Source organism: Poecilia mexicana, unplaced genomic scaffold, assembly GCF_051168715.1.
Source record: "Poecilia mexicana isolate PSO_F unplaced genomic scaffold, ASM5116871v1 scaffold_3, whole genome shotgun sequence".
In the NCBI taxonomy this organism is placed as follows: Eukaryota; Metazoa; Chordata; class Actinopteri; order Cyprinodontiformes; family Poeciliidae; genus Poecilia; species Poecilia mexicana.
The window spans coordinates 5677096-5699718 of record NW_028263372.1 but is presented as its reverse complement, the minus strand read 5'-3'; the positions used below and the strand labels follow the sequence as shown (position 1 = coordinate 5699718).

General features: G+C 39.4%; 1 protein-coding gene across 3 annotated transcripts in view; it reads right to left on the bottom strand.

Moving 5' to 3' along the window:
• The window catches only part of znf536 (zinc finger protein 536), a 237467-nt gene that overhangs the window by 55890 nt on the left and 158954 nt on the right, over window positions 1-22623 (bottom strand). For all 3 annotated transcript variants that reach the window (XM_088004102.1, XM_088004103.1, XM_088004104.1), the window contains one exon: window positions 10242-10400. In XM_088004102.1, coding sequence (XP_087860228.1) covers window positions 10242-10400 — 159 coding nt within the window. The remainder of the gene's footprint in view (window positions 1-10241; window positions 10401-22623) is intronic.

The following is a 22623-nucleotide window of genomic DNA, read 5'->3' as shown; positions in this document are numbered from 1 at the left end:
CAGTGATCATGAGCTGATCCAGCTTCACCAAGTGAGCCATCACTCATATCAACACCATAAAGACGTTTCACTATAGGCTGCTTTCACTTCACTGGTACAGATGATAATTTCATCTGAGAACAAAACTATCTGGATGTTATCTGTTCTTCGAAGGGTGTGACTAGACCTGTATTTATAACAAAATATGTGTGTGTGTGCATGCGTGTGTGTGTGTGTGGGTGTGTGTGTGTGTGTGTGTGTGGGTGTGTGTGTGTGCGTGTGCGTGAGCCTGTGTGTGTGCGTGTGTTTGGAGTGGGGTCACTGTCTCTGTTCTCTTGCTTTGTTTGCTCTCAGGCGTGTGCCTTGGCAGTGAGAGTGTAATTTCTCGGACATTCCCCATTTGCAGCTTCTCCTGTGGGGTGGGGGGATGTTGGGATGTGTGTGCGTGTGTGTGTGTGTGTTGGTGGGAGGAGGTGGAGGGCTCTGAGAGTAATGCAACCCTGACCACACTGCAGCGAATCAAATAAGAATACAAACTAGGCTAAACTGCTATGTAAAAGTAATAAAAGGACGAGGGGAAAATTGCAGGCAACACATGCGGACCACATGTCTGTTTGGAGCCCGGTGATAAAGAACAATATGATTCACTACAGAGGATACAGATGAAAGTGATTTATATTACAGTAAAAGACGGAGGAATCTGTTCTGTAACATCTACATGTGTTTATTTATGCTTCACATCCATATTCATGGATATTCCTGATGATGGTTTAACTCCAGCATTATTCTGCCTGTAGTAGATCTTCCATAGGAATGATACTTATGTTGAAATAGAACACATCCTGCTAGCAATTATAATAGGCTTGGCGTCTGAGCCAGATTTGGATTCATTAAACAATGAACAAAGAGGGAAAAAATGCTAAGCTTGATTTTTTTTCCTTTCTTTTCTTTTTTTTTTTGAAACACATACATATAAAAAGTTGCCAGAGTGGAATTTCTGTAAGAGGGATAACAATAACTGTGTGTAAAGGCATGCAGATTGGAGGAAAAATAAATAAAGGGGGAATCGGATGGCTGTAGTGTGTTGTATGCGAATTCTTTCTATATATTTAAAGTATATGCCAATAAAATATTTAGATTATACGCATGGAAAACATTTCATAGAGAAGAAAAAAAGCATTGTTACGCAAGGCTGGTTTGAATGATTTAAGTCGGGCTGTGTAGTAAATCATGGATATAATTAGCAAATGGCATACTGCTCAAGTAATTTATCATTATTTAGAGGGCACCATTCCAGAAAAAGACTCTGTGATCTGCAGACCTACTGCAGAGTTCTCAAATAAAGGGCCACAAACACCAACTCAATAGAATATTGATACGGGAGAGAAAAGAATAGGGGGCTATACAAAAGAAAATTGAAGGTGGAACTGCTGAGGAGTGTAAAAAGAAAGAATAAGAGAAAAAAAGCAAAGAAAGGAGAAGGAGAGCATGGAGAGAGACAGATAACCCTGACTGGAGAAAGAAAGACAATGATTTGATATCTTTTCTCTTACAGCAGAGTGTCTGTGAAGCATAGAGTATATTTAAAATAAACCATACGAGATGAGCTTTTAACCCAATAAGTGCTTCTCCTGTGAGCTGCCGAACAGAGGCTCAGTGCTGATTTAATAAGGAAACGTCCCTGATGCAAATGATCATTCTCAATTCCTCTAACTGGACAAAATGATATTCTAAGAGCCAAATTAGACAGAAATTAGACTGATAAGATTTTTTTTTCCATCCTCTGTTTTTTCTTCCCTAATAAGACATTGTTAATGTTTAAGGGGAAAATAAAGATTTATATGCACAAACAAGGTATACAGTCACTCTCAAATACGTACACACCCCTGTTCATATACATAATTTTTGACCTTTAATGGTGCAAAAATTGAGGGTGCAAAAAAGGCTTTTTTTTAAGAAAACACAAATACTTAGCTTAAGTTTCCCCCCAACCTTGACGTAGAATGTGCTATGATTTGATAAAACCAAAGTTGAATATTTTGTCAGATAAATAACAACAAAACAATGCCATATCCAGAGTGAAAATCAATCAATGGAATGGCTATATCAACCGAAAATAAAGTTTTGAAATGCTCCCGTTAGATTTAAAACTGAAATTGACAGAGGATCTGTGGGTTCCCCCAAGAGGGCTGTGGGTAAGCGATGTCATCACAATCTGCTAGATTTGAAGAAATCCTTGTAGGTAAATTGGCCAAATCAAAATGTAATGGCTAACAGGCTACTACCAAACACCTCTAGTTAGATTTTTCTTTATTATTATTATTTTTTTTCGTCCTCTAACAGAGGTGAATACCAGGGGCGTGTACACTTTCTTTTTGCATTCAGTGTATCTAAAGTGACAAAGACAAACATTCCAAAATTTTTCACACATGACCCCATCCTACTGATGCTTATAGGGCAAGGCGAGCTGAAGGCAAAAACAAATGTTCAGAGTGATCCGTTTCTGTCCGTTTCCCATTAAAATTAAGCACAGGACTATCTGGAGCAAGTGAAACAGATGACTTGTGCATTTCTGCCTCTCCTTGTGTTTATGGACGTGTGTGCGCACCATTTGGAATGTGTGTGAACACATGTTTATGCATGCGTGTCAGCTCAACACTGTGTGTGTGTGTGTGTGTGTGTGTGTGTGTGTGTGTGTGTGCGCGTGTGTGTGTGTGCGCGTGTGTATAGGCGTGTGTGTTTGTGTCTTAGAGAGCCATTTGGACTGGCTAAGACATCTGCTCCATCATACGTCAGGGGCCTGGTGTGACATCTGGGGAATATACTGTATCCTGCCTTGCAACATTACACACAATTTACTGCTAAAGGTCATTATGTACCCGTTAATCCACTTTTAATTGATATCAGCCAAACAGCACAACTTCCCAGGCACATGACAGATCATTCCTGCATCAAAGCCAGGAAACTGCTTTATGGCATTTAAAAATAGATTGGTCAACTTTTCATAGTTGTTAGTTTGTTAGACTATTTTTTTATTTTTTTATTTTTAGTATTAAATAGATGGATAGCACCGATAGAACATTTTGTTAGCTGTGACATGGTTTGAAATGATTCAGAGATATTTACTGTTAAGATGTTGACTGGCTGTGACCAGTTTCGAGTCTTTTAAATCAATATGCCATTGGACCTTTGAACCTAAAAGGTTTAATTTCCTTTGCAATTAGCATAAATTAGTAAAAAAAAAAAAAAAAAAAAAAAAAAATAAGGCACAGATAATATTATTACACCTGTCATAATAAATAGATTATGTTTTCAGCTGTGCATGAGGATCTATCCATGGGGATATTATTTTTTTTACCTTTTTGTTGGAAAAAAAAAACAAACAAAAAAAACTAAAAAAAAACAAACAAAAAAAACTAAAAAAAAAAACTAAAAAAAAAAAAAAACTTGTATTTTAACATTTTTGTGTAAACACCTAAACCTTTTCACAGGAGGTTAAAGTATCCTGAGAATATTTGTCCATGCTTACTGCAGAGGGGGAAATTATTGTGGCACAACTGACAGGCAGTGGCGTAAAAAATGGGTATGCACAACATGAGTCGCATAGCGGCGCTGCGCTAAAGAGGTGGAAATATTATCATATAATATGGCCAATAATGTGTCTGCATACACCTCAGTATACAGTTGAGCACCTGCTGACAGAAAACTGGGAAAGGATTTTTAGTTTAGCTAGAACAATGGAAACATTTGGTTTATGTCATAGTGACAATGAGGAAGAGTTGCTTAGTTAAGATGTGTTAATGGAACCCAAGCAAAAAAAAAGACCCTTAATATCAGCATTTTAATATTCTTCCTCTCTTTGATGTGTGTTTTAATTGTCAAGAGATATTTTATTAAAATGGGGCATGAAAGTCTAAAAGTAAAACTAACAAAATAGTGTGAATGTGATCAGATATCTGGGTTTTTTAAGTGAGGATTTACTGAAAGGTTGTAAGCACATAGTATGTAGTGTGATGCAGATAACCTTCCATTTGGTGTAAATCCAGACTATTTGGTCTTAAATGCTGAAGCTGACAAAGGTCAAGACCAAACAGGACTTCTATCATTTTACCGTCTTCAAATAATTTCTAAAAGTGTCATAGTGATTATACAAGCTCTATTTTATCTCTTTGTAATTGTTAAAATCCATGACAATTGGATAAAAACATAGTTATCCTGAAATATTACAAGGGGAGGCTGGAACCAAACCTGAAACCTTCCTATTGCAGGATGACTATTCTACCCAATGAGCCACAGCGTGTCACAGATTGCTACATAAATACAGCAGCAACCTAGGAAGACATGAACGAGTCTACAAGAGTTTTCATATGGTAGAAACCCGCTTTGGCCTCTCTCTTAGGTGATTAACCAGTTTGAACGTCTTTCTCTTCTTCTGAGCTAGTTGTTATGCAAACTTTTAAAATGTTGCTAAAAATTAAGATGCAAATTAGGTGTACTTCCATCTACTGGTTTGGTGCAGAGAATACAGTACAGAGAATGTAATTTGGTCAGAAGTTGATGCTACGTATGGCTATCATAAACAAAATGCAATGAAGCTAGCTTGGACCACACATCTCAGAAAAATGAATGGGAAATTTTGCTATGTCAGAACTTATCAGCAAATTTATTTTCAACTCCATTTTTACACATTAACTCTTTTTCAGAAAAGCCAAAAATTACCTCAAGCAAGCAAAAAACTAACAAAAAAAACTTTTTTTGCAAAACTGAGGAAGTTATTTTGAAATCAACCACTGTGATACTTAAAAATGTGCAGAAAAAAGAAAGTTAAGCTAATGTCACCATGGGTGAGGCACTTATTCCCAAGTTGCCTGTCGATCTGCATATTGATGCGTGAATGTGTTCTAGTGTAAAGCCTTTTGAAGGGTCAGTATGACAGGAAAAGCACTTTAAAGATACAATCCATTTACTGCTGATTCAACCTCACAGTGAAAGTTTAAAAAGAGCTAATGGATTGTTTTCTTTCACATAACCCGCTCTGTTATGCAGTATGTGATTTTATATACAAAAGTCATTATGAAAAACTGTCAACCACCACAGTCTGCCATGTGAATAACTGTAGACTCTATAGTAATAAAAAAACCAGTTTGTGTCCTCATAGCCATTCACTTAAACTGTGACAGCATTTTTGAAAACACATTTAGATGATAGAAACTTGATCTGAAAAGCTTTTTGGGTTTTGATCTACAGCTACAATCTATCCATCATCCTCCAACAGGACTTTACCTGAAAACCTCTGAACATTAAGGGTGCATTCAGTCCTGCTTTTCCTCTTTAATCCATCTGCACTTTATTTGGCTAGAAAGTCCAGTTGAAAAGCAGGAAGTGAGCTGTACTCCAGGGCATTGTGGGTAAATACAACCAAAACATGTCTAATGCTAGTGGGAGAAATGGCTCACACAGAGGCCATTGTTGAAAAACCAAAGACAAAGAAATCCTGCAACTGCATCTTTGTTTACATTTGGTGAAGAAGGGCGTTGTTTAGAGGTTTTCCTGTCGTTTACTTCAGTGGTTCTTGGTGCACCGCCACCACAGGCGAGGAGGGGAACAGGATTTTCAATAGGTTGGTTCATTTGACAGTAAGTGCAATGTGAAAGAAAGCCAAGTTAATCGAATCGAGTCAACTGGACTATCAGTTGTGAAAATACCATAAAGTCCATTCATTATACAGTCATTTTTCTGTCATGCTCTTTCCTTCAGGCAGATACTAAACATATTTTACAGCTTTCATGGTTATTCTGTTTTCTTTGACTCACCAAAATCTTGCTGATGTTTGAATAACGTCACAACAGAAACTGACTTTATTAAATACGTTAACTCTTGTGCTCATTATGTTTTTTTTTTTCTTAAATACATTTATTGTATGGTTGTTGTCAAGAATAAATCTTCTAATGCTAGCATTTTTGTCTTTTAGCAGTTGGGGGTAATCTGGCAGTGTTTCTCACATTGCCAGGACTAACTGTTCAATTATTAAAGGGGGAAAATCACACCATAAAGGGATGCTATATGCACAGGGGAACTTTGGATATTAAGTGTGCTCTACAGGGGAATATTAAATCTTGCACTGTTACTGTATTAAAAACACTGAAGAGAAGAGATTAGGAAAGGATGAGAAAAAGGTAAATGCGCTGAAAAAACCCCACAGAGATACTCAGAGGAAGAATGGAAAGGAGGAGAGGGAGGGGCCCAAAGGAGTGAGAGGAATAGAGACGGAGATCACAGGTCCCTCTTGATTCATCCTGATTACAAGGTTAGGTTAAGGTTAAATGACACGGGCAAGTCATGCTTCTTCTCTCCCCCTGTCTCCATTTCTTTCTCTCCCCCTCTGCTCATTTAAAGTGAGCAGGCACTCTTATTGGCTATGTGCTTCGGCCTGAAGTTATGTGAAGCTATTGTCAGGAGCGAGGTCTTTTTTATTTATTTTTTTTTTACACACAGCTGCTTACTGCTAAATAGTGCCTTGTCCAGAAGGGGACAATCTGGGCCTCTAATTGCTGTCACTGAAGCCTAGATTCATTATGTGACTTTCCCATTAAAATGTGAGCATTAATTTGTATAATGAAATATCACCCTCTGCAGTGTGTTCATTAGCTCTGGCCCCACACTGTAGTGCCACAGTCGCACAATGTTAGCTACCTAGAAAACTGTGGTTAATTTTGCTAATGGATATTTTCCCACTCGATGTTCAAGAGGAAATTAATACTGTAACATTAGCTCTTTAACTTTTTGAGGAATTTAAATTCACTTCATTCCTTTCAAGCCGGTGTTAGTCACTCATTAATCTCCGTATTGCACCGCACAATGCCGCCTCGGCCAGCTCGGTAAGCAACTCTATTGTGTCAGTCACTTTGCATTAGGGTAACGAGAGCTCGGCTGTCATCTGTGAATTTCCTCGCATTGTCACCGGAGCACAGAGCAGATCTTCAGCCCCTGCAGAAGTCATCTTGTGGTGATAATGGAGCTGCTCCGATTAGAGCATAGGAATGATTTAAAGACCACATATTGGGGATGCATCAAGCTTTTTTTTTTTTCCCCCCTTTGCATGTGTGGAAGAGACACTATTAAATCTGTGCTTAAACAGGCCCATATCCAAGGATACATTCCTCTTGAAAAGACAACATCCTCACTAAACCTTACAAGTTTTGCAGAAGAGCGGGGGGGAACTTCTCTGTTGTTTCACTATATGTTGAAATATGAACGAATGAATGTAAAATATACAGTGAAGGAAATCAGATCGGCCTAGCGGCGTATTTCGTTAAATGTTTTGAAAAACACCAGACCAAGGTGGAGGCCTGCACTTCCTTCATGATAAAATATGGCCCTCAGGGGTGTTCTTACTGCAGCATACTACTCAAAGCAGACATAACTCAGCTCCCTGACCTAACAGATATCAAATGCCTCCCAAAGTCATCACCAGCTATGGAGCGCTGCTGGGATAGCACAGCCTGGTTGTGCTATTTAACTTAAGAAATCTAATTTGGTAAGTGTTACTGGATGTGTTAGCATGGTGCAGATTGAAGGGTTTGTACTGGCCTCGGATCAATACGTGCTTTCATTGAGGAAACAAAAGGGGGCTCCCTATCATTTCAGCACCCTGACAGACAAAGAGGAAACACAAGCAAATAAGAACAGACTTTTTTAAATTGTTAAATAGGATTTGTAATTAGGTTCGGTTTCAGCTCAGGTTAACTTTTTTTGACTCAATCCTCCACTTTCATGGACACAGAAGGTTTTTGTGACATTAAAAAGCTGCATTTCCTTTGACCAGAGGATCAATCCATTTACCAGAGGATTGTGTAATTTGACATTTGGAAAATAAATTTACTTAATTGAAACACTCCAATTTTGAAAAAAAGTTTTTGCTGCAAGGATGAAGTGTTTTTTTTTTTTTTTGGCTGTTTCATAATTAGTTTATTTCACAAAACTGCTATGGATATACTTTTTCGCATGACACAAGACACATGATCAAAAACAGGATGTTACCACTGCTGCAAAACATGAAGAAGAAGAAGACAACAGGAAGTGGTAGGAGGTATGATTTCAATTATGTTTCTTATTTAATTGAAAAACACAACTGTAGAATTGTTTTGTTTTCCAACATCGATGTAATATTGAAAACGTTAATATATTTCTATATTATATGCAGAAATATATATTTCTAATGGAAACACAGCTGTGGACAAACTGTTCCACCTTTAATTTGACATATACTTTGGGCATTTTAACTTAAACAAATATTGTGGGATAAACACATATAAAGGTGCAAAAGGTTACTAAAGGTTTTATGAAGGAGGGATGTTTTTATATTAGAAAAAAAACAGGCATTTTAACAAGAGTGTGAACCCTTTTAGGATGAAGTATGTATTTCCATTACAAGTGTTCAGTTGAACTCTTAACCTTCTTAATCCTATTTAGGTGATCCAGGTAAGCTGTAGGTAAGGATCCTAATGCCTTGCTCAATAATGCTTTGACCAGGCAAATGTAGGTTACTTAGTTCTCTTCATGCAAATGAGCCTGTTTGTAAATGCCCAGCAGGATGGTCAGGTAAATTTTCTTCAATCTGGATTTTCAAGATTATCCAATGTTTAAACTCGATTACACAACAAAAGTACAACAAATTAAATCTTGTTCCAGCTTCTCAAATATCTTGTTTTTTTCTGTCTTATGGTTTTATTGAAATCCATGTCCCTTTGCAGTTTTTTATTTCATAAAAATAAAACCAGGCATGTGTTTTTATTCATCCCACTGCAGACTGTAAGACTTTGGGTTGTGTCTCTATCAGCTGGGTAATGTCTGAAGATTAAAGTCTTTGTTAATTCTTTAGCATATGTGAATATACTTTGATCTAAACCAGTGCCACATTGTCTTGTAATGGATTTCTTTTAGCAATTCTTCTTGCCTCTGTAAAAAAAAAAAAAAAAAAGGGCTTAGTATAACAGTAATCCTGTTAAAATATTCTCCTACCTGAGCTGTGAGTCCCTGCAACTCCTCCAGTGATTTTATGGGCCTCTTGGCTAAATTCTGACAAATCTGCTTCCCCAGTCAGTTAAATTAGGTGAAAAATGAAATAAAATAATTTCATTTTTAAAACAGAATCCAGTTGGACTGTGATTCTGGCTCATCTTTAGGAGAAGAACTTTAGAGTAAAAGCACTGGGTGCTGTCCATGTAATCATTCTGAATGCAGACACAAATCCAAACTAGTACTGGTACGCACCTGTACAAATATGAACAAGGTGACTCTCAAAGACTTGAAAAAGCTTGATGAACCGTAACCCTAACTGCAAACAAAATCTATTACAATTGAAATAAAAATTTCATTCTTTTTCTATCTTTCTTTGAGTAAAGAAAGAAGTGGATGACTTTTCACGAGGCAGAGAGCGTTAACAGTTTTGTGTCTAAGATTTAAAAAGATCCAACTGAATTAGGTCACCACTGTTTATTGTGTTGGAAGATGTATTTATTTATTTTTTTTAATGTGGAGTTTATTTTTCTCAAGTGGCTTTTATATTTGGTGCATGTTATTGACAAAAATAAACTAATAAGAGGATATTGTTAAATTTTCTGATTGCATAAGCAAAAGTTTCCATTTATATTAGTAGAAGAAGTAAGATAAATAATACTGCAGTGGGAAAAGTTGACACTATGTTTACTTTGATGGCTAGAGACAGTTAAAGCTGAATTTCAGTTCTTTTCAGTGATGAATAATCTGAGTTTTTCACTCTGTGGTGTTTTGACAATGTTGTGTGTTCTGTGGTTTATGGACATTTACTTTTTCACTCTGTGTTTATGTGGTTGTTTCTTAGGGTAAATTCTGATGTCATAATGTATATTCATTGAAAAATAAATGTGTTGTTAAAATCAAAATCTTTCTTTTGTTCTTTCTTTCTTCCTTCCTTCCTTCCTTCCTTCCTTCCTTCCTTCCTTCCTTCCTTCCTTCCTTCCTTCCTTCCTTTCTTTCTAGTTATTCATTACCAATAATGATTTCTTGTGTTCTCATTTGGAAAATATGCAATTGATTAATCTGCATCATATCCATCATGTAACAAGGCCGTCCAATATGTGATTAGGCCAATATTCAGAACCCAATATGTCAATCTAACCCCAGAAGAAATGTCAGTACAAGTAGTAAAGTAAATTTTGCATGAAGTACAATAAATGTTTAATAGTGAAGAAAATTACTGACACGATGCTAACCGTACTGACCTGTGTGTATCCGCAGGTGGACTTTGAGATGATGGGAGGTGCGGAAGGACTTCCCGCAGTAGGGGCAGTCCTTAGAGGACGAGCCGATGCTCCGCTCCCTGACCTGGGATGGAGGCGGCTGCAGGCTCACCGCTGCCTTCGCCAAGTCTTCCCCAGCATCTGGAGTAAACACAGAGACAGCACAGGGAGGGGAGGGTGAATGGACGGTGTGCTGATTGCCAAATCAAACCAGCCCTCCTCACATCACATCACTTTTTTTTGTGTCTTTGTCTGCTGTTCGTACGTCATTGTCCCTCCTTTACCGTGCCGAAGGAGCAAACAGCACAAACGCATCAAACAGACTCACGAGCTGAGCTTATTTCCTTCCCTGACAGAACGCTGACGGTTCATAAACTTTTCTGGTTCTTTAGAAACACCAAGGCTCTGAGACGCCACCGCTTTGACCCAACCATCCACACAGCCCCAACACTGAGACCACACCCCTCACTCCCACTGCTTTTCTTCCTTCCCCCACCTACCCCCCACAACCCTCACTATCATCACCAGTCCTATTAAGCATATGCTAAGTGGCAAAGAGAATTAAAACTGCTAAATAAGGCAGACAAAAAGAAAGCAGAATAAAAGAGGGAGAGAGAGAGAGAGAGAGCGGTTTGGCTTTGTCAGCATCGCAGGATCTCCTTGCATCTCTTCCTGCGACCTGATTTTGACAGGAAGCTGTCAGAGATATGATAGGGTGATAACAGTTTTGACCCAGCCCTCCGCCACTTCCTCCGCATGCCAAAAAACGATGATGCACAGTTTAGTGCAACAGCAGTCTGTTATCAACACAATCAGCCCCCGAATAGGAATCTAAAAGATGAGTGACGACAACCTGGGAATGTGTTGACAGCAGCATAATCTGAGGTGAGGGTGTCACCGTCAGATTGTACACACTGGCCTTGTACCCACGATAAGGAGTCTGTCATGTGCTGAATTTAAAGGGATGAGAACAAATAAAAGCAACTTAAAAAGAAAACAGGAAAACAGAAATTTGTTGTTGACATATTTCTTTGTCCTAAAGCTGTAAAAGTAGAAATATATTATCTGTTTAAGTTCTGTTTAATATGTTGTGATGGAAGTCGGAGTACATGAACAAAACCTGATACTGAATATTATTTTCAAAATTACTCATTTTAAAGGCACAATAAAATGTTAAGCTGATTTTTTTTTTGGGGGGAAGCAGGGTGACGGGGGTTTGAATTCTTTGTGAGTTCTTTGTCTATCCATCCATTATGTCTAAGCAACTGATTTAAAAACAAAAGATTTGGATGCCACTACCTCACATATACAGATTTTGCATTTGCATTAAACAAAGCAAGAAGCCACACAAATATTCTGTTTTCTTCTAAAATATTTAAAATATTTTAATTTTTGAAATCCGTTCATTTATCTTTGCTTTTATCTACTTTGGCAGGACATGTCGTATCCACCTTGGAGAAGTTTTCATACATTTTCAAAGCCTATTGTAAGCAAATGTGACATGATGGGTCCAATAAATATTATTAAGCTGTAAGAAGTCCAAATAATTTCTTCTGATTTGATCAAGGGCTTTAATTTACCATATGTCATAGAAGTTAGCAGGTCTGAATAGAAAAAAATGCAAATATGCCTTAATGCAAATTTTCAGAATATACAACTGATTTAAGTCATACATCAGATTGAAACGTTTGAATGACTGTCCTAAGATTTTATTAAAAATACTTAGCTAAAATGAGATGCATTGGTTTTAGCAAACAGTAAAATGGATTGTTAACAAGATGAAGACGTAGAGGTGATGATGAAGAGAAAGAGAAAGAAAACCAAACACTTCAGAGGAATCAAATCTTAAAACAGTTTTTTCAACATATTCATAGTAAAGCTGATTTTGTGGTCACTTACTTATTGATTGAGTTGTTCCTGACCTTCGTACTCACAAAAAGTTTGATGACGAACTTTTAAACTATGCTAATGCTTTCAATACTGTATTTATGGGACACACCAAGCACACTGTGCAGTAATAAAATGTATTTATTTCCTTATCTGCCACAGGATTTGGGGTATATGTAAGGAAACGGCAACAAAACCAAAAAAAAAAAAAGGGGGTAGGGGGAGAAAGAAAAAAAAGAATCGAAATCGAACACAATGAGAAGCTTTTCTCAACAGACGCCCACACTTTTCTTTTCTGCTGCTCCCCACCCCCTTTTCACCCTCGTCTATCGCCGAGTCAAATAAGGTTTACAGAATAGAAAGACCCAAGTCAGCAAGTCTTCTTCCACGCTGACACTAAACACACAACTCCATCCACCCGGGCTGCTGTCAGCCTGAACGCCACTTATCACGACTGAAAGTGAAAGGCGGCCTAAATATAAATGTGTGACAATGCACAGATACTAAATACCAGCTGCTTCTGTTTGACTTGTGTGGCGTATTTGTGTACAATGAACAGACTGTAAAAGCACATGTAAAAACACGGATTAAGATTTAAATCTTATTTTCAGGGGACATTGGAGTCTGTCCGTTATTTTCAGCTTTATGGAAATGGCAAATATGATTTTCTCGTGGCTTTTCTTTTTTAATCTAGTGATCAGAAATGTGTTGACTTTGTAAACAGAAGAAATAAAAACTTATGTGGCTGAAAGATATCGAAGTAAAAAATTCTGTTAGAATAACTGGACTGTACTCAGACAGTTATCCACTGAATGATTGACTGATTGATGTGTGGCACTGTGCTAACAGACCATCATTGTGTCATTTCTCAAATCTAAATCTAAGTCAACAGAGATCACATATGGAGTTCCTCACGGCACCTTTTTCAGACCACATGTATTTTCGGTCTACATGGTTCCCTGGCTCAGATCATGCACTACACATCTTACCATATCAATCCTGCTGAGACAAAACTTTATACTTCTAAATCACCACAGTGTTCTCGGTACTAAGAGTTGGCAATGTTTAGTTTGAATGTCCCTTAGCTCTGGAACCAACTACCAAACAGCATGAGCTTTCAAAGCATTATTAGCTGTGGTCAATGAGAACTAAAAACTTTTTTTTATTTCTTATAAAGGTTCATTCCTTTTTTAAGGTTAGCATTTTTTTAAATTGTCTTTTTAGTGTCCTTTGTGAATTTTAATGTTATTCACAATATTAACAGAATATGTTAATGTTCTGTTAATAAAATATTAACAGAATGTTAACATATTCTGTTAATATGTTTATTTTAAAATGTAGTTCTCTTTAATTCTCTTCCTTTATTTTGCTACACAAATAAGCGTATGATTCACATAAACCATATTGGAAAATCAGAAAATATTTAAAATACGACCATATTGCCCACATCCTCATGTATTAACAGCCATTTTCACTTAGACATGTTTAGAGCAGCGGCTGTACGTAAACAAATAATTAAATAAGAACAAATACAATTCCCCCAGGGTTCCATCCAGGACTCCACCATACTGTAGCCATAGACGCCTCTCAGAAACATATTTTGACTGGTCTACTGTACAGATCCCTTTCTGGCAACAGTTCCCAGCATCGTGTAACAGACACTGGCCCACCTGCCCATCCCAGATGGGGTTTAAAATTAAAAAATCCAAAACACAGATTAGAAGCAGGGGCACACACTGGACCACACACACACACATACGCACACGCACGCACGCCATGTACACACACACATACGCGCACGCACGCATGCCATGCACACACACACACACACACACAAGCGCGTGTCTCTCTCTCTGTTTCTGTCACAAACACACAGACAAGCATGTCCTTGTGTGTCAGGGTTAATAGTGCTCCTGTAAGAGGAAGACACACTACTGAGAGGATGAGAGTGTGCTCTCCTGGCATATAACAGCCCTTCAATAATAAATGAGCTTCACACATAACCACACACCCTCACACACACACGCATCCACACACACACTAGCGCTACAAGAGAAAAAAAAGAAAGAGCAACACAAGTTTGGTTGCACTTCCTTTTGGTGAGTGTGTGAGCGCGCATGCAAGACGTGAGCGCCCATCATTCCTGGGCAGTAAGCCGGCCGTCCGGCATGCACGTCTTTAATCAGTTGACTGATCCGTAGCTTTAACGTGGCCGTTCCAATTACTGTAAAAGTCATCCTGCTCCATATAACCACAAATATTGACACTTTATTGCACAACACTTTTATGACATTTTGAAGGTCACACTGTATATTAGGCATCATCGTTCACAGCGGGGTGTGTGATGCAGAGAGAGAGAGCGTCAAATCTGTTGACACCCAGCTGTAACTACTCTCTGATTATTGATTTTCACTTGCTTTCTCCCCCCTTTTATTTATGCAAAGGTTTGCTGCAGCAGACACAACATTACAGTGACTGTCACCAGCAAGAGGGGCCCGCCACTCCTGCTCTTTAATTTTACATTTCCCACTTTGGAAAAACTCACACTCTTTACTTTTCTTCACCTTTATATTAAAAAGAAATAAAAAAAGTAGTGTGAAGCCATTAAAGTACAAAGAGACAAGTTAACAGCTTTAATTCCCGCAAGACAAATGAACAATAAGACTTTGGGTGTCAAAAGTGTGGCCCTGGTGCCATTTGAGGCCCCTGACTGCAACCCAAAACTAAAACAACTTTAGCCTCCCAGCACAGCTGGTTGAAGCAGATTTATTTTTTTGTTTTTTATTGGGGAAAAAGGTTGACGATAAGTTGAAATATTATTAAAATACAAAATATTTATATATTAAATAACCAAGTTTTTGCAATTTCTTGCAAAGACATCCACACACTCTTGAAAAAAATAGATTCAAATCCCAATGTTATTGCTTCAAAATGGCTAAATTTTTGCTAACGCTGTATAAATATTTCTTTTAACAGGCCAAACCAGCAAAATCCTTAAATTCTAGCAAAATAATGTCTCTTTCTAACCCTGAAGTCCTTCTGGTCCTTCTGAGTTCTGACAATAAAGTTTTGGCACCCCTGAAACAGACCATGAATTTAACCTTATGTATTTATATTTTTAAAATAAGCATCTATAAGTTCTCATTCATCCAAATCTCTTTAAAATGTCCAAATGTTAAAACTTCCTGCTGAGTAGCTGTTATATGTGTCAGCCGGGGCTTTTTTTAAGCTTTTGCTTAAAAAAAAGACCACATCTCCATGAAAAATAGAAAATATAAAAATGTCTTTAAATTTAATATATAAAAATGTCTTTAAATTTAATATTGAAGCCGTTATTCTTACAAAAAAAAGCTTAAACCCATTGAATGAGTTTTTATTTATTATTTATAAAGTGCGCTCTTCCCTCTACCACAGGAAGAAGAAAAAGAAGCAAAAAAAAAAAAAAAAAAACATGACAAATGCCAAACTGTGACTGTGCTAGTACAAGAGTAGCACAGAGGGGGGAACAAAAAAGAAAAAAATATACATGTATAATTTAGCTGTATCTGATCTGAGACCAGCTCCTCTCCCCTCTGTCTTTACCAGTGTCACGGCGTCGTAATGGAACATGCCAGAACAAAGGCTCTGAGATCAGATTGGAGCAGAGTTGAGCAGGCCATCTGGGAGGCAGGCTGAGTATCAGTCACTCTGCCTGCTGTCTGCTGCACTCACACTCGTGAACACACACTTCCCCTCTGACTAAACGGGCTGGAGCTCGAGTGCAAAACAGGAGCGTGCGCGTGGAACACCTCGCTCCCTGCTGACCTCGCGTCGCCGGAATCTCAGAGGCTTCGCCTGGCAGCTGACTGACTGACGCACGCTTAAATTGATGTGGATTTTCACACGCGTCCGTGTTCCTGCGGGTAGGGCCGGGCTGCCTCCTCCTTTTTTTCCGGCGACCACACCCAGTTCCCATTAACAGAATACATGAAAAAAAAACAACAAAAAAAAAACAACAACAACAACAAAAATGTCAAATGCAACCGACAACACTGAGTGCGTGCATGGTGCCAGGGATGCAGGTTGGTTGGTGGCGGCCAATGGCGGGGCGGGGTTGCCAGTTTCTTAATGGTGCTCTTTCAATCACACTTTGCACTCTAAACACTCTGTGGTTTTGATTAGCGTGATATCACTTTCAGGAAATAAAACATGGGGGTAAAAAGCACATCAGTCATAAAAACACAAGATGTTTTTGCTTTTTGCTCGGCCATTATTCTAATGTGTCACATGACTCCGGTTGGAGCCCATCGCCTTTCTCTGCAGCCAAATAAGTGATTGGGGAGGGTGGGATGTGGGGGTAGAGGGGTAAGAGTGTGCGTGTGTGTGTGTGCGTGCACAGTGGAAGGGTAGCGGAAACAGTTTGAAAAGGGGGAAAAGATATTAAGAGAGATTGGGTGAGCGGGAGGGTGCTAGGGGAGAGAGAAAGAGTAAAACGTGATGACATCATTTGAAAGGCATTAGGCTTTTAAAAATGTGCCCGGGGGGACTTGATTTCCTTACACCAGAGCAACAAAACACCATCCGGCCTGATGCTTGCTTGTGCTCGCTCGCTCTCTCTCTCTCTCTCTTTCTCTCTCTCTCTCTCTCACTCCCCTAACGCTCCCTCCACCACACACACAAACACACACACACACCTCCCAGCACCCCTTCCCTTCATTCTGTTTCTTTTTTTTTTTTTTTTTTGATTTGGACCGGTGCCATCTTTGTGAGCGTCTGGTTCATGCAAGTTAATCAATTTGAGGTTTAGTTACACTGCTGATGCTAGCATTCCCGCCACTGCGAGAACACAATCTGAACTTGCAGAATTTATTAACCAAACACCAATTATCATTAAACACCGCTGCATTATCCCCCTTCCTTTTACCACCTGACAAGGACTACTAAATGAAATTTTAGATTAAAGTTACTCGCCTCTTGATTTATGGGTACCGAGGAGGCCCTAATGCGAGGGTCTCCCTAATGTGCAGATGCAACTTTATTTATTTATTTAATTATTTCATTTATTTCTTTATTCTCTATAGGAATTCTCCAGGGGATTAAATAAGTCTCAGAGGTATTACAGCAACCAGGTCTAAATGAAGAACAGCAGCACGAGAAGCGAAAAAAATAAAAAATAAAATAAAAATGGCGGGGTAAGAGGGGCAACAACCACAAAAGAGCATTTACGCTCTAAATTATATGCCGCCTCACCTCATACTTGTTGTTTCCTTACTGACCCTTCCTGGCAGCAGAAGTAAGAGCAAGTAAAACATGAGAGCCAAAAAAAAAAAAAAAAAAGGAAAAAGAAAAAAATAAGGCGAACGCCAGTTTTTGTTTACCCCCGCAATGTTTGTGAGATTAAAACAGCAGCAGAATGTGTTTCATATAAGGCGGTGGGGTAAACAGGGGCACCAGATGTTCTTTGATGTTAATAATGGCATTTATTATTAATATTAATTAGACCGCATTCAGCAATACATTTGGGCCATTTCCAAGTCAATTAAGCAAAATGGCATTCGGGAGATGTTGAAACGACATTTTAAGGCAGGTGTTCGGCGGTCCCCTAATAAAACATTTCTCCAGCTCCTGAAAAGAAAAAAAAAAAAAAAAACAGCCCATTTCCAAGACAGATTTTTTTTTTATTTTATTTTTTCTTTGTTTACTCTTCAGCAGCATTTCTCTCTTCTCTCATGAATGCAACACTTGCAGCTGTATCTCCAAAACAACATATTGAAGGTCGCAGCTAGACGCAGAATGCTTTATCTAATTAAAGTATATAATATCTGCTGATTGTGATGATGGAACACACGAGCAGGGGTTAGTGTGTACGGAAAGCTACAGCAGAGAGGATGAGAGGAGAAGAATTCCTTCAGGATTAAGAGCTTCAAGCAGGATTCTTAAGGCAAAACCAAACAAGTTCACCTTAACAGAGAGATTTTTTAACAGAGTTCCTTAATGGTTCAATCTGTGCAGCTAAGCTAACTAAGATGCAGAGATTTATCACTGCTTGTAGATACCAGTTCTACCAAATCTAATTAGACAACAGAAGCCAGAGGCCTCACACCAGGGGATGTCTTTTCTTCACAATCAAAAATAATCCTTGGCAATACGGCTAAAAAACACACACACCAAAGCTCCATTCAGTTTCATCTATACCTCTGAATAGGTTCCTGCCACACCTCTCAGATTGTGTGTGCCTACACCAATGTGTGTGTGTGTGTGCGCGCGTGTGTGCTGCTTTTGGCAACAGGCCCCCTTTTTTTTTTTTTTTTTTTTTTTTTAGCTGGTGTAGGCAGCAGCCTTACAATGGTACATTAACAATCTGTGCGTTCATTTATCAGTGTGTGCGATTTGGACTCTCCGTTCATGGCGCACTGCACTTTTCATGGCTGAAAATTAATGAACAAGCCTCCCCTCGCAACAAACATGCACCTGTGCTGCAGAGATGCTAATCACAAACATTTATATTTATTAGTGAACACCCGCGCTAAAGGCTGCGGTTGTAAATGGGGAGGGAGAGGAAGAGAGGATGGATGCTGAAGAAAGAAACGTGGGGATTATCAGTTCTCCTTTTTCTGTTTTAAATGGATCGTAAAGGGCAGAGAGGTTGCCCACAACAGCTTTGGAGCCGCACTTGCTTTGTTAAAAAAAAAAGAAAAAAAAAAGAGAGGAATAATCCTAGCCTGGAACCTGGCGGAAATTGTGAAGTGAGCCTTTTTTCTTCTTTTTCTTCTTAAATATGCATTCTTTTCTCCACTCCTCTCTTGCCACTTCTCTCTTCACCCACCACCACCCCCCGGCCGACAGAAGGTGGCTCTCTCCTTCAGTTAAAGGGCTATGCCTCTGCCCAGCTAGGAGAAGAGGAATGGTGCCATAAGTTTCTCCCTGGCACTGGCCCACCTTTGTTTTCCACCCCTACTCAAGTCTGTTTCAGGCTTCAAAGAGCATTGGAAAAAGAAACACACACATACACACACAGAGTCACACATCCATACTCATAGAAACGTCTGAGGGAGCACTGATGTCTCACTAACTTTATCATTCTAGCAGGGTGATCATAGCCCCGTTGAGAGGCTGTGGATGATGCTTGAGGGTCTGTGAGCGTTGGAGTGCTTGTGAGGTACTTACGTGTTTGTATGTGTGTGCATTGTCCACCACTGCTTGCATGTATGCATGAGACCAAGAGCAGGCAGATGGGGACAGAGGTAGGTGTCTTTTAGGACATGAAGACAAAAGCAATTACTAATGTGTGTGTGTGTGTGTATGTGTGTGGGTGTGTGTGTGTGTGTGTGTGTGTGCCTGCGTGTGTGTGTGTGTTTGCACACAAACACATACACAGTTGGTGTTGTGCGCATTTGTGTGTGTAATGCTATAATAATCAGGGTGTATATTCATCATGTCCCCTCTCAGTCTGTGTTGGCAGGAAGTGGTGTGGTTACCATTAGTGAAGGATGACTAGCTTGCTGCCTCGCTTACCAGGGTACGGCTGGATTGCTGTTTGCAGGGTCGTGCCAGGAGAGGAGAGGAGAGCATTAGGGATGAGAAAAGTTAAAAGCATAAACAGAAAGAGCAAATGGGAGGGAAGAGCCCCTTTGAGAGGACGTATGGAGTTACAAGGATGTTTAAGAAGGAAAAATAGAATAAAATATGAAAGAGCAGTGAGGACCTCCAAATATGCGATGGAGGAGTTGAAGGAATAGGAACCCCCAAAAAAATGGAGCAGTGTGCACACCTAAGAATGACAAGCATCCTGTTGCACTGTCTCTTTAACGCTGAATAAAACAGAACTCCTCCCTTAGCAGCCATTGATTTCCTATTCATTCCTGAGCGTGCTAACTCAACAGCAAGCACAATAGGCCAATCATCAAACTCAGCTACAGTCCCACCATTTCTATCCCACCCTTAATCCATCTGGCACTGGTCAGAGTCTATACTGTACAGGGCATCAATGCTCTGCACACCACAGCCATTAGTGGTGTTACTCTCGGTCAATGAAAATGAATCAATTAGGCCTCATTAAGGATGCATATTAAGGTGGAGTAATTATCTGGTGAGGGATGTAGCTACACCAATCGATAGCTCGGGAGCATAAATGCACTCTTAAAGACACATATTACTACAGGAGATGAAGACTTTTTACAAGGTCTCTTTGGAGAGGGAATTCCACGGTGGGTAAATCCGTGTCATGGATACACACACTACGTGATTGTTTGTGTGTGTGAGTCAGACGGGCTGCAGCCCAGTCCGGCTGTAAATCCACAGACCTGGGACGTGTCCTGTTTCCTCTGCTATGAGCTTGCCCAGTGTCTCAGAAAATGAAGTGAGACGATTTATGTTAGGGCTGGAAGCATCCCTCCACCGGTGTGTATGACTCAATCGCCACATACTCACACACACACGCACACACACACGCACGCACGCACGCACGCACGCACGCACACACAGCGGGAGGAACACCACTGCTAAGTGTACAAGTGGTGAAAAAAAGAGGCTTTTATTTTGTAATGCTTAAATGGATTAGGCTCCTGATTAGGTGATACTGGAGCAATTGTGTAAATCTTTCTAGAAAATCTCAAACCTTTTCACATTTTGTCACTTTTCAACCAAATACTTTGGGGAGATTTTAGGTGATACAATACAAAGTATCATATTATTACTGTAAACAAAAAGCTACATCTGAATAGTGTGGCATGTATTTATGTGGTCTTTTGGGGTGTGTCTCTACCAGCTGTGCACATCTGGAAACTGAAATGTTTGACCATTCTTCTGTCAAATTTGATTAAGAAGATTTGTGAACAAAACATCCCAGTCTTGCCACAAATCTTTTGTTTAATTTAGGTCTGGATTTGACTAGGCTATTCTAACGCATGGATTTGATTTGATCTTAGCCATTCTAATTGTAGACCTGACTGGAAGCTTAGGGTTGTTGTTCTGCTGAAAGGGGAAGCGCCGCCTCACGCCCAACATGTATGGAAAAGGACCAAAGCAACAAAAACCTTTATTCTGAAGGGATAGTATGTGACTAAATTAGCAGTTTGCTACATTGAATAAATTATCCCTAAAGGTATGTGGACTTCCCCCTAAAGTGGAACTGAAAGCTCAACTGACACCAAACGTGGTATACATGTCGCCACCCCAAAAACCAACACTTAAAGTGAAGAAGTATTTGATGGATTTTACTTTAGTGGCAATTTCACCTATTTATTTTCCAATGTATGTTTTACTATTTATTGTCTGTTGTAATGTCGATCCAAAACTCTGCCCAAGTGAATACGATTGCTGTCAGGCTCTCTTGGGAACTCAAATACACTTTTACACTATTTCGTTTTAGATGGTACAAATTCTCTCACACCGTCTTGTTACATGACACTGTATACAATTGACATTTTTATTTGGTCACACTTGTAAGTGGGAAGGTGCTGAAGTAGAGGTGTTACACTCAGAAATGCTATGCTAGAGAGTTCAAGCACCTTTCCCCTACCTACTCTACCTGGCAAGCACGGAAGGTTCTGGTATTGTCGCATAGATTGCACAAAGCAACAGGGTGTCAATGTGTTATTTCATTTTCTAAAATGAATTTGAAATTTTAGTACGCAGAGCCACAAAATGTAGCAAATTTAGCATAACTTCATACCGTTGATTGTTTTATGAGATGTCAGCCTCCGTTTTTAGCAAAGGAAGCTGCTTTTTAAATGTTACTCTCTCGTTCACTGACTATCCACATCCAAAACACACACATTTGCATGCACGAAGTAACACATACACACCCACACACACACACACACACACACACACACACACACACACACACACACACACACACACACACACACACACACACACACACACACACACACACACACACACAATCCCATGCATAACGCCTATTAAAGAGCACGCTTTGTCCCAGTCGCATAATTTTAATTTGTTATGAAGGTCATTGACAGCAAGTAATAATCACCATTGGGGATCTAACAATTTGCCATTTTGGAACATTGAGGCACTGATGACTCAACTATTAATAGACTCAAGCCCCCCCACCCCACTTTCACCCTACTGCCTACATCCCCTGTCTTTGTAAATGGACAAAATGCACAATATATTTTACAAGGAAACAGTACACAAACACCAGAACATTTAGAGAAAATTTAACTTCATCCCACATAGTGTCTGCTGTCTCTTAAATTTGTATAAATGCTCACAGGATACTAAAAGAATCATCCAGAACCTAAAATACAACCTTCCAGAACCTGCTGCGAGTCCTGGGCTGCCAATCACCAACACCCTGATGCCACCTCCCTCTTCCCCCAGTGCCACACACACACACGCACACGCACACACGCGCACACACACACACACACACACACACCCTACCATCACCACCCTTTAGAGACAAGGGTCCAGAAAGACACAATGACAAGTTTTATTTTAGCCCAACTCATTTACTCTGTGCTCCAAT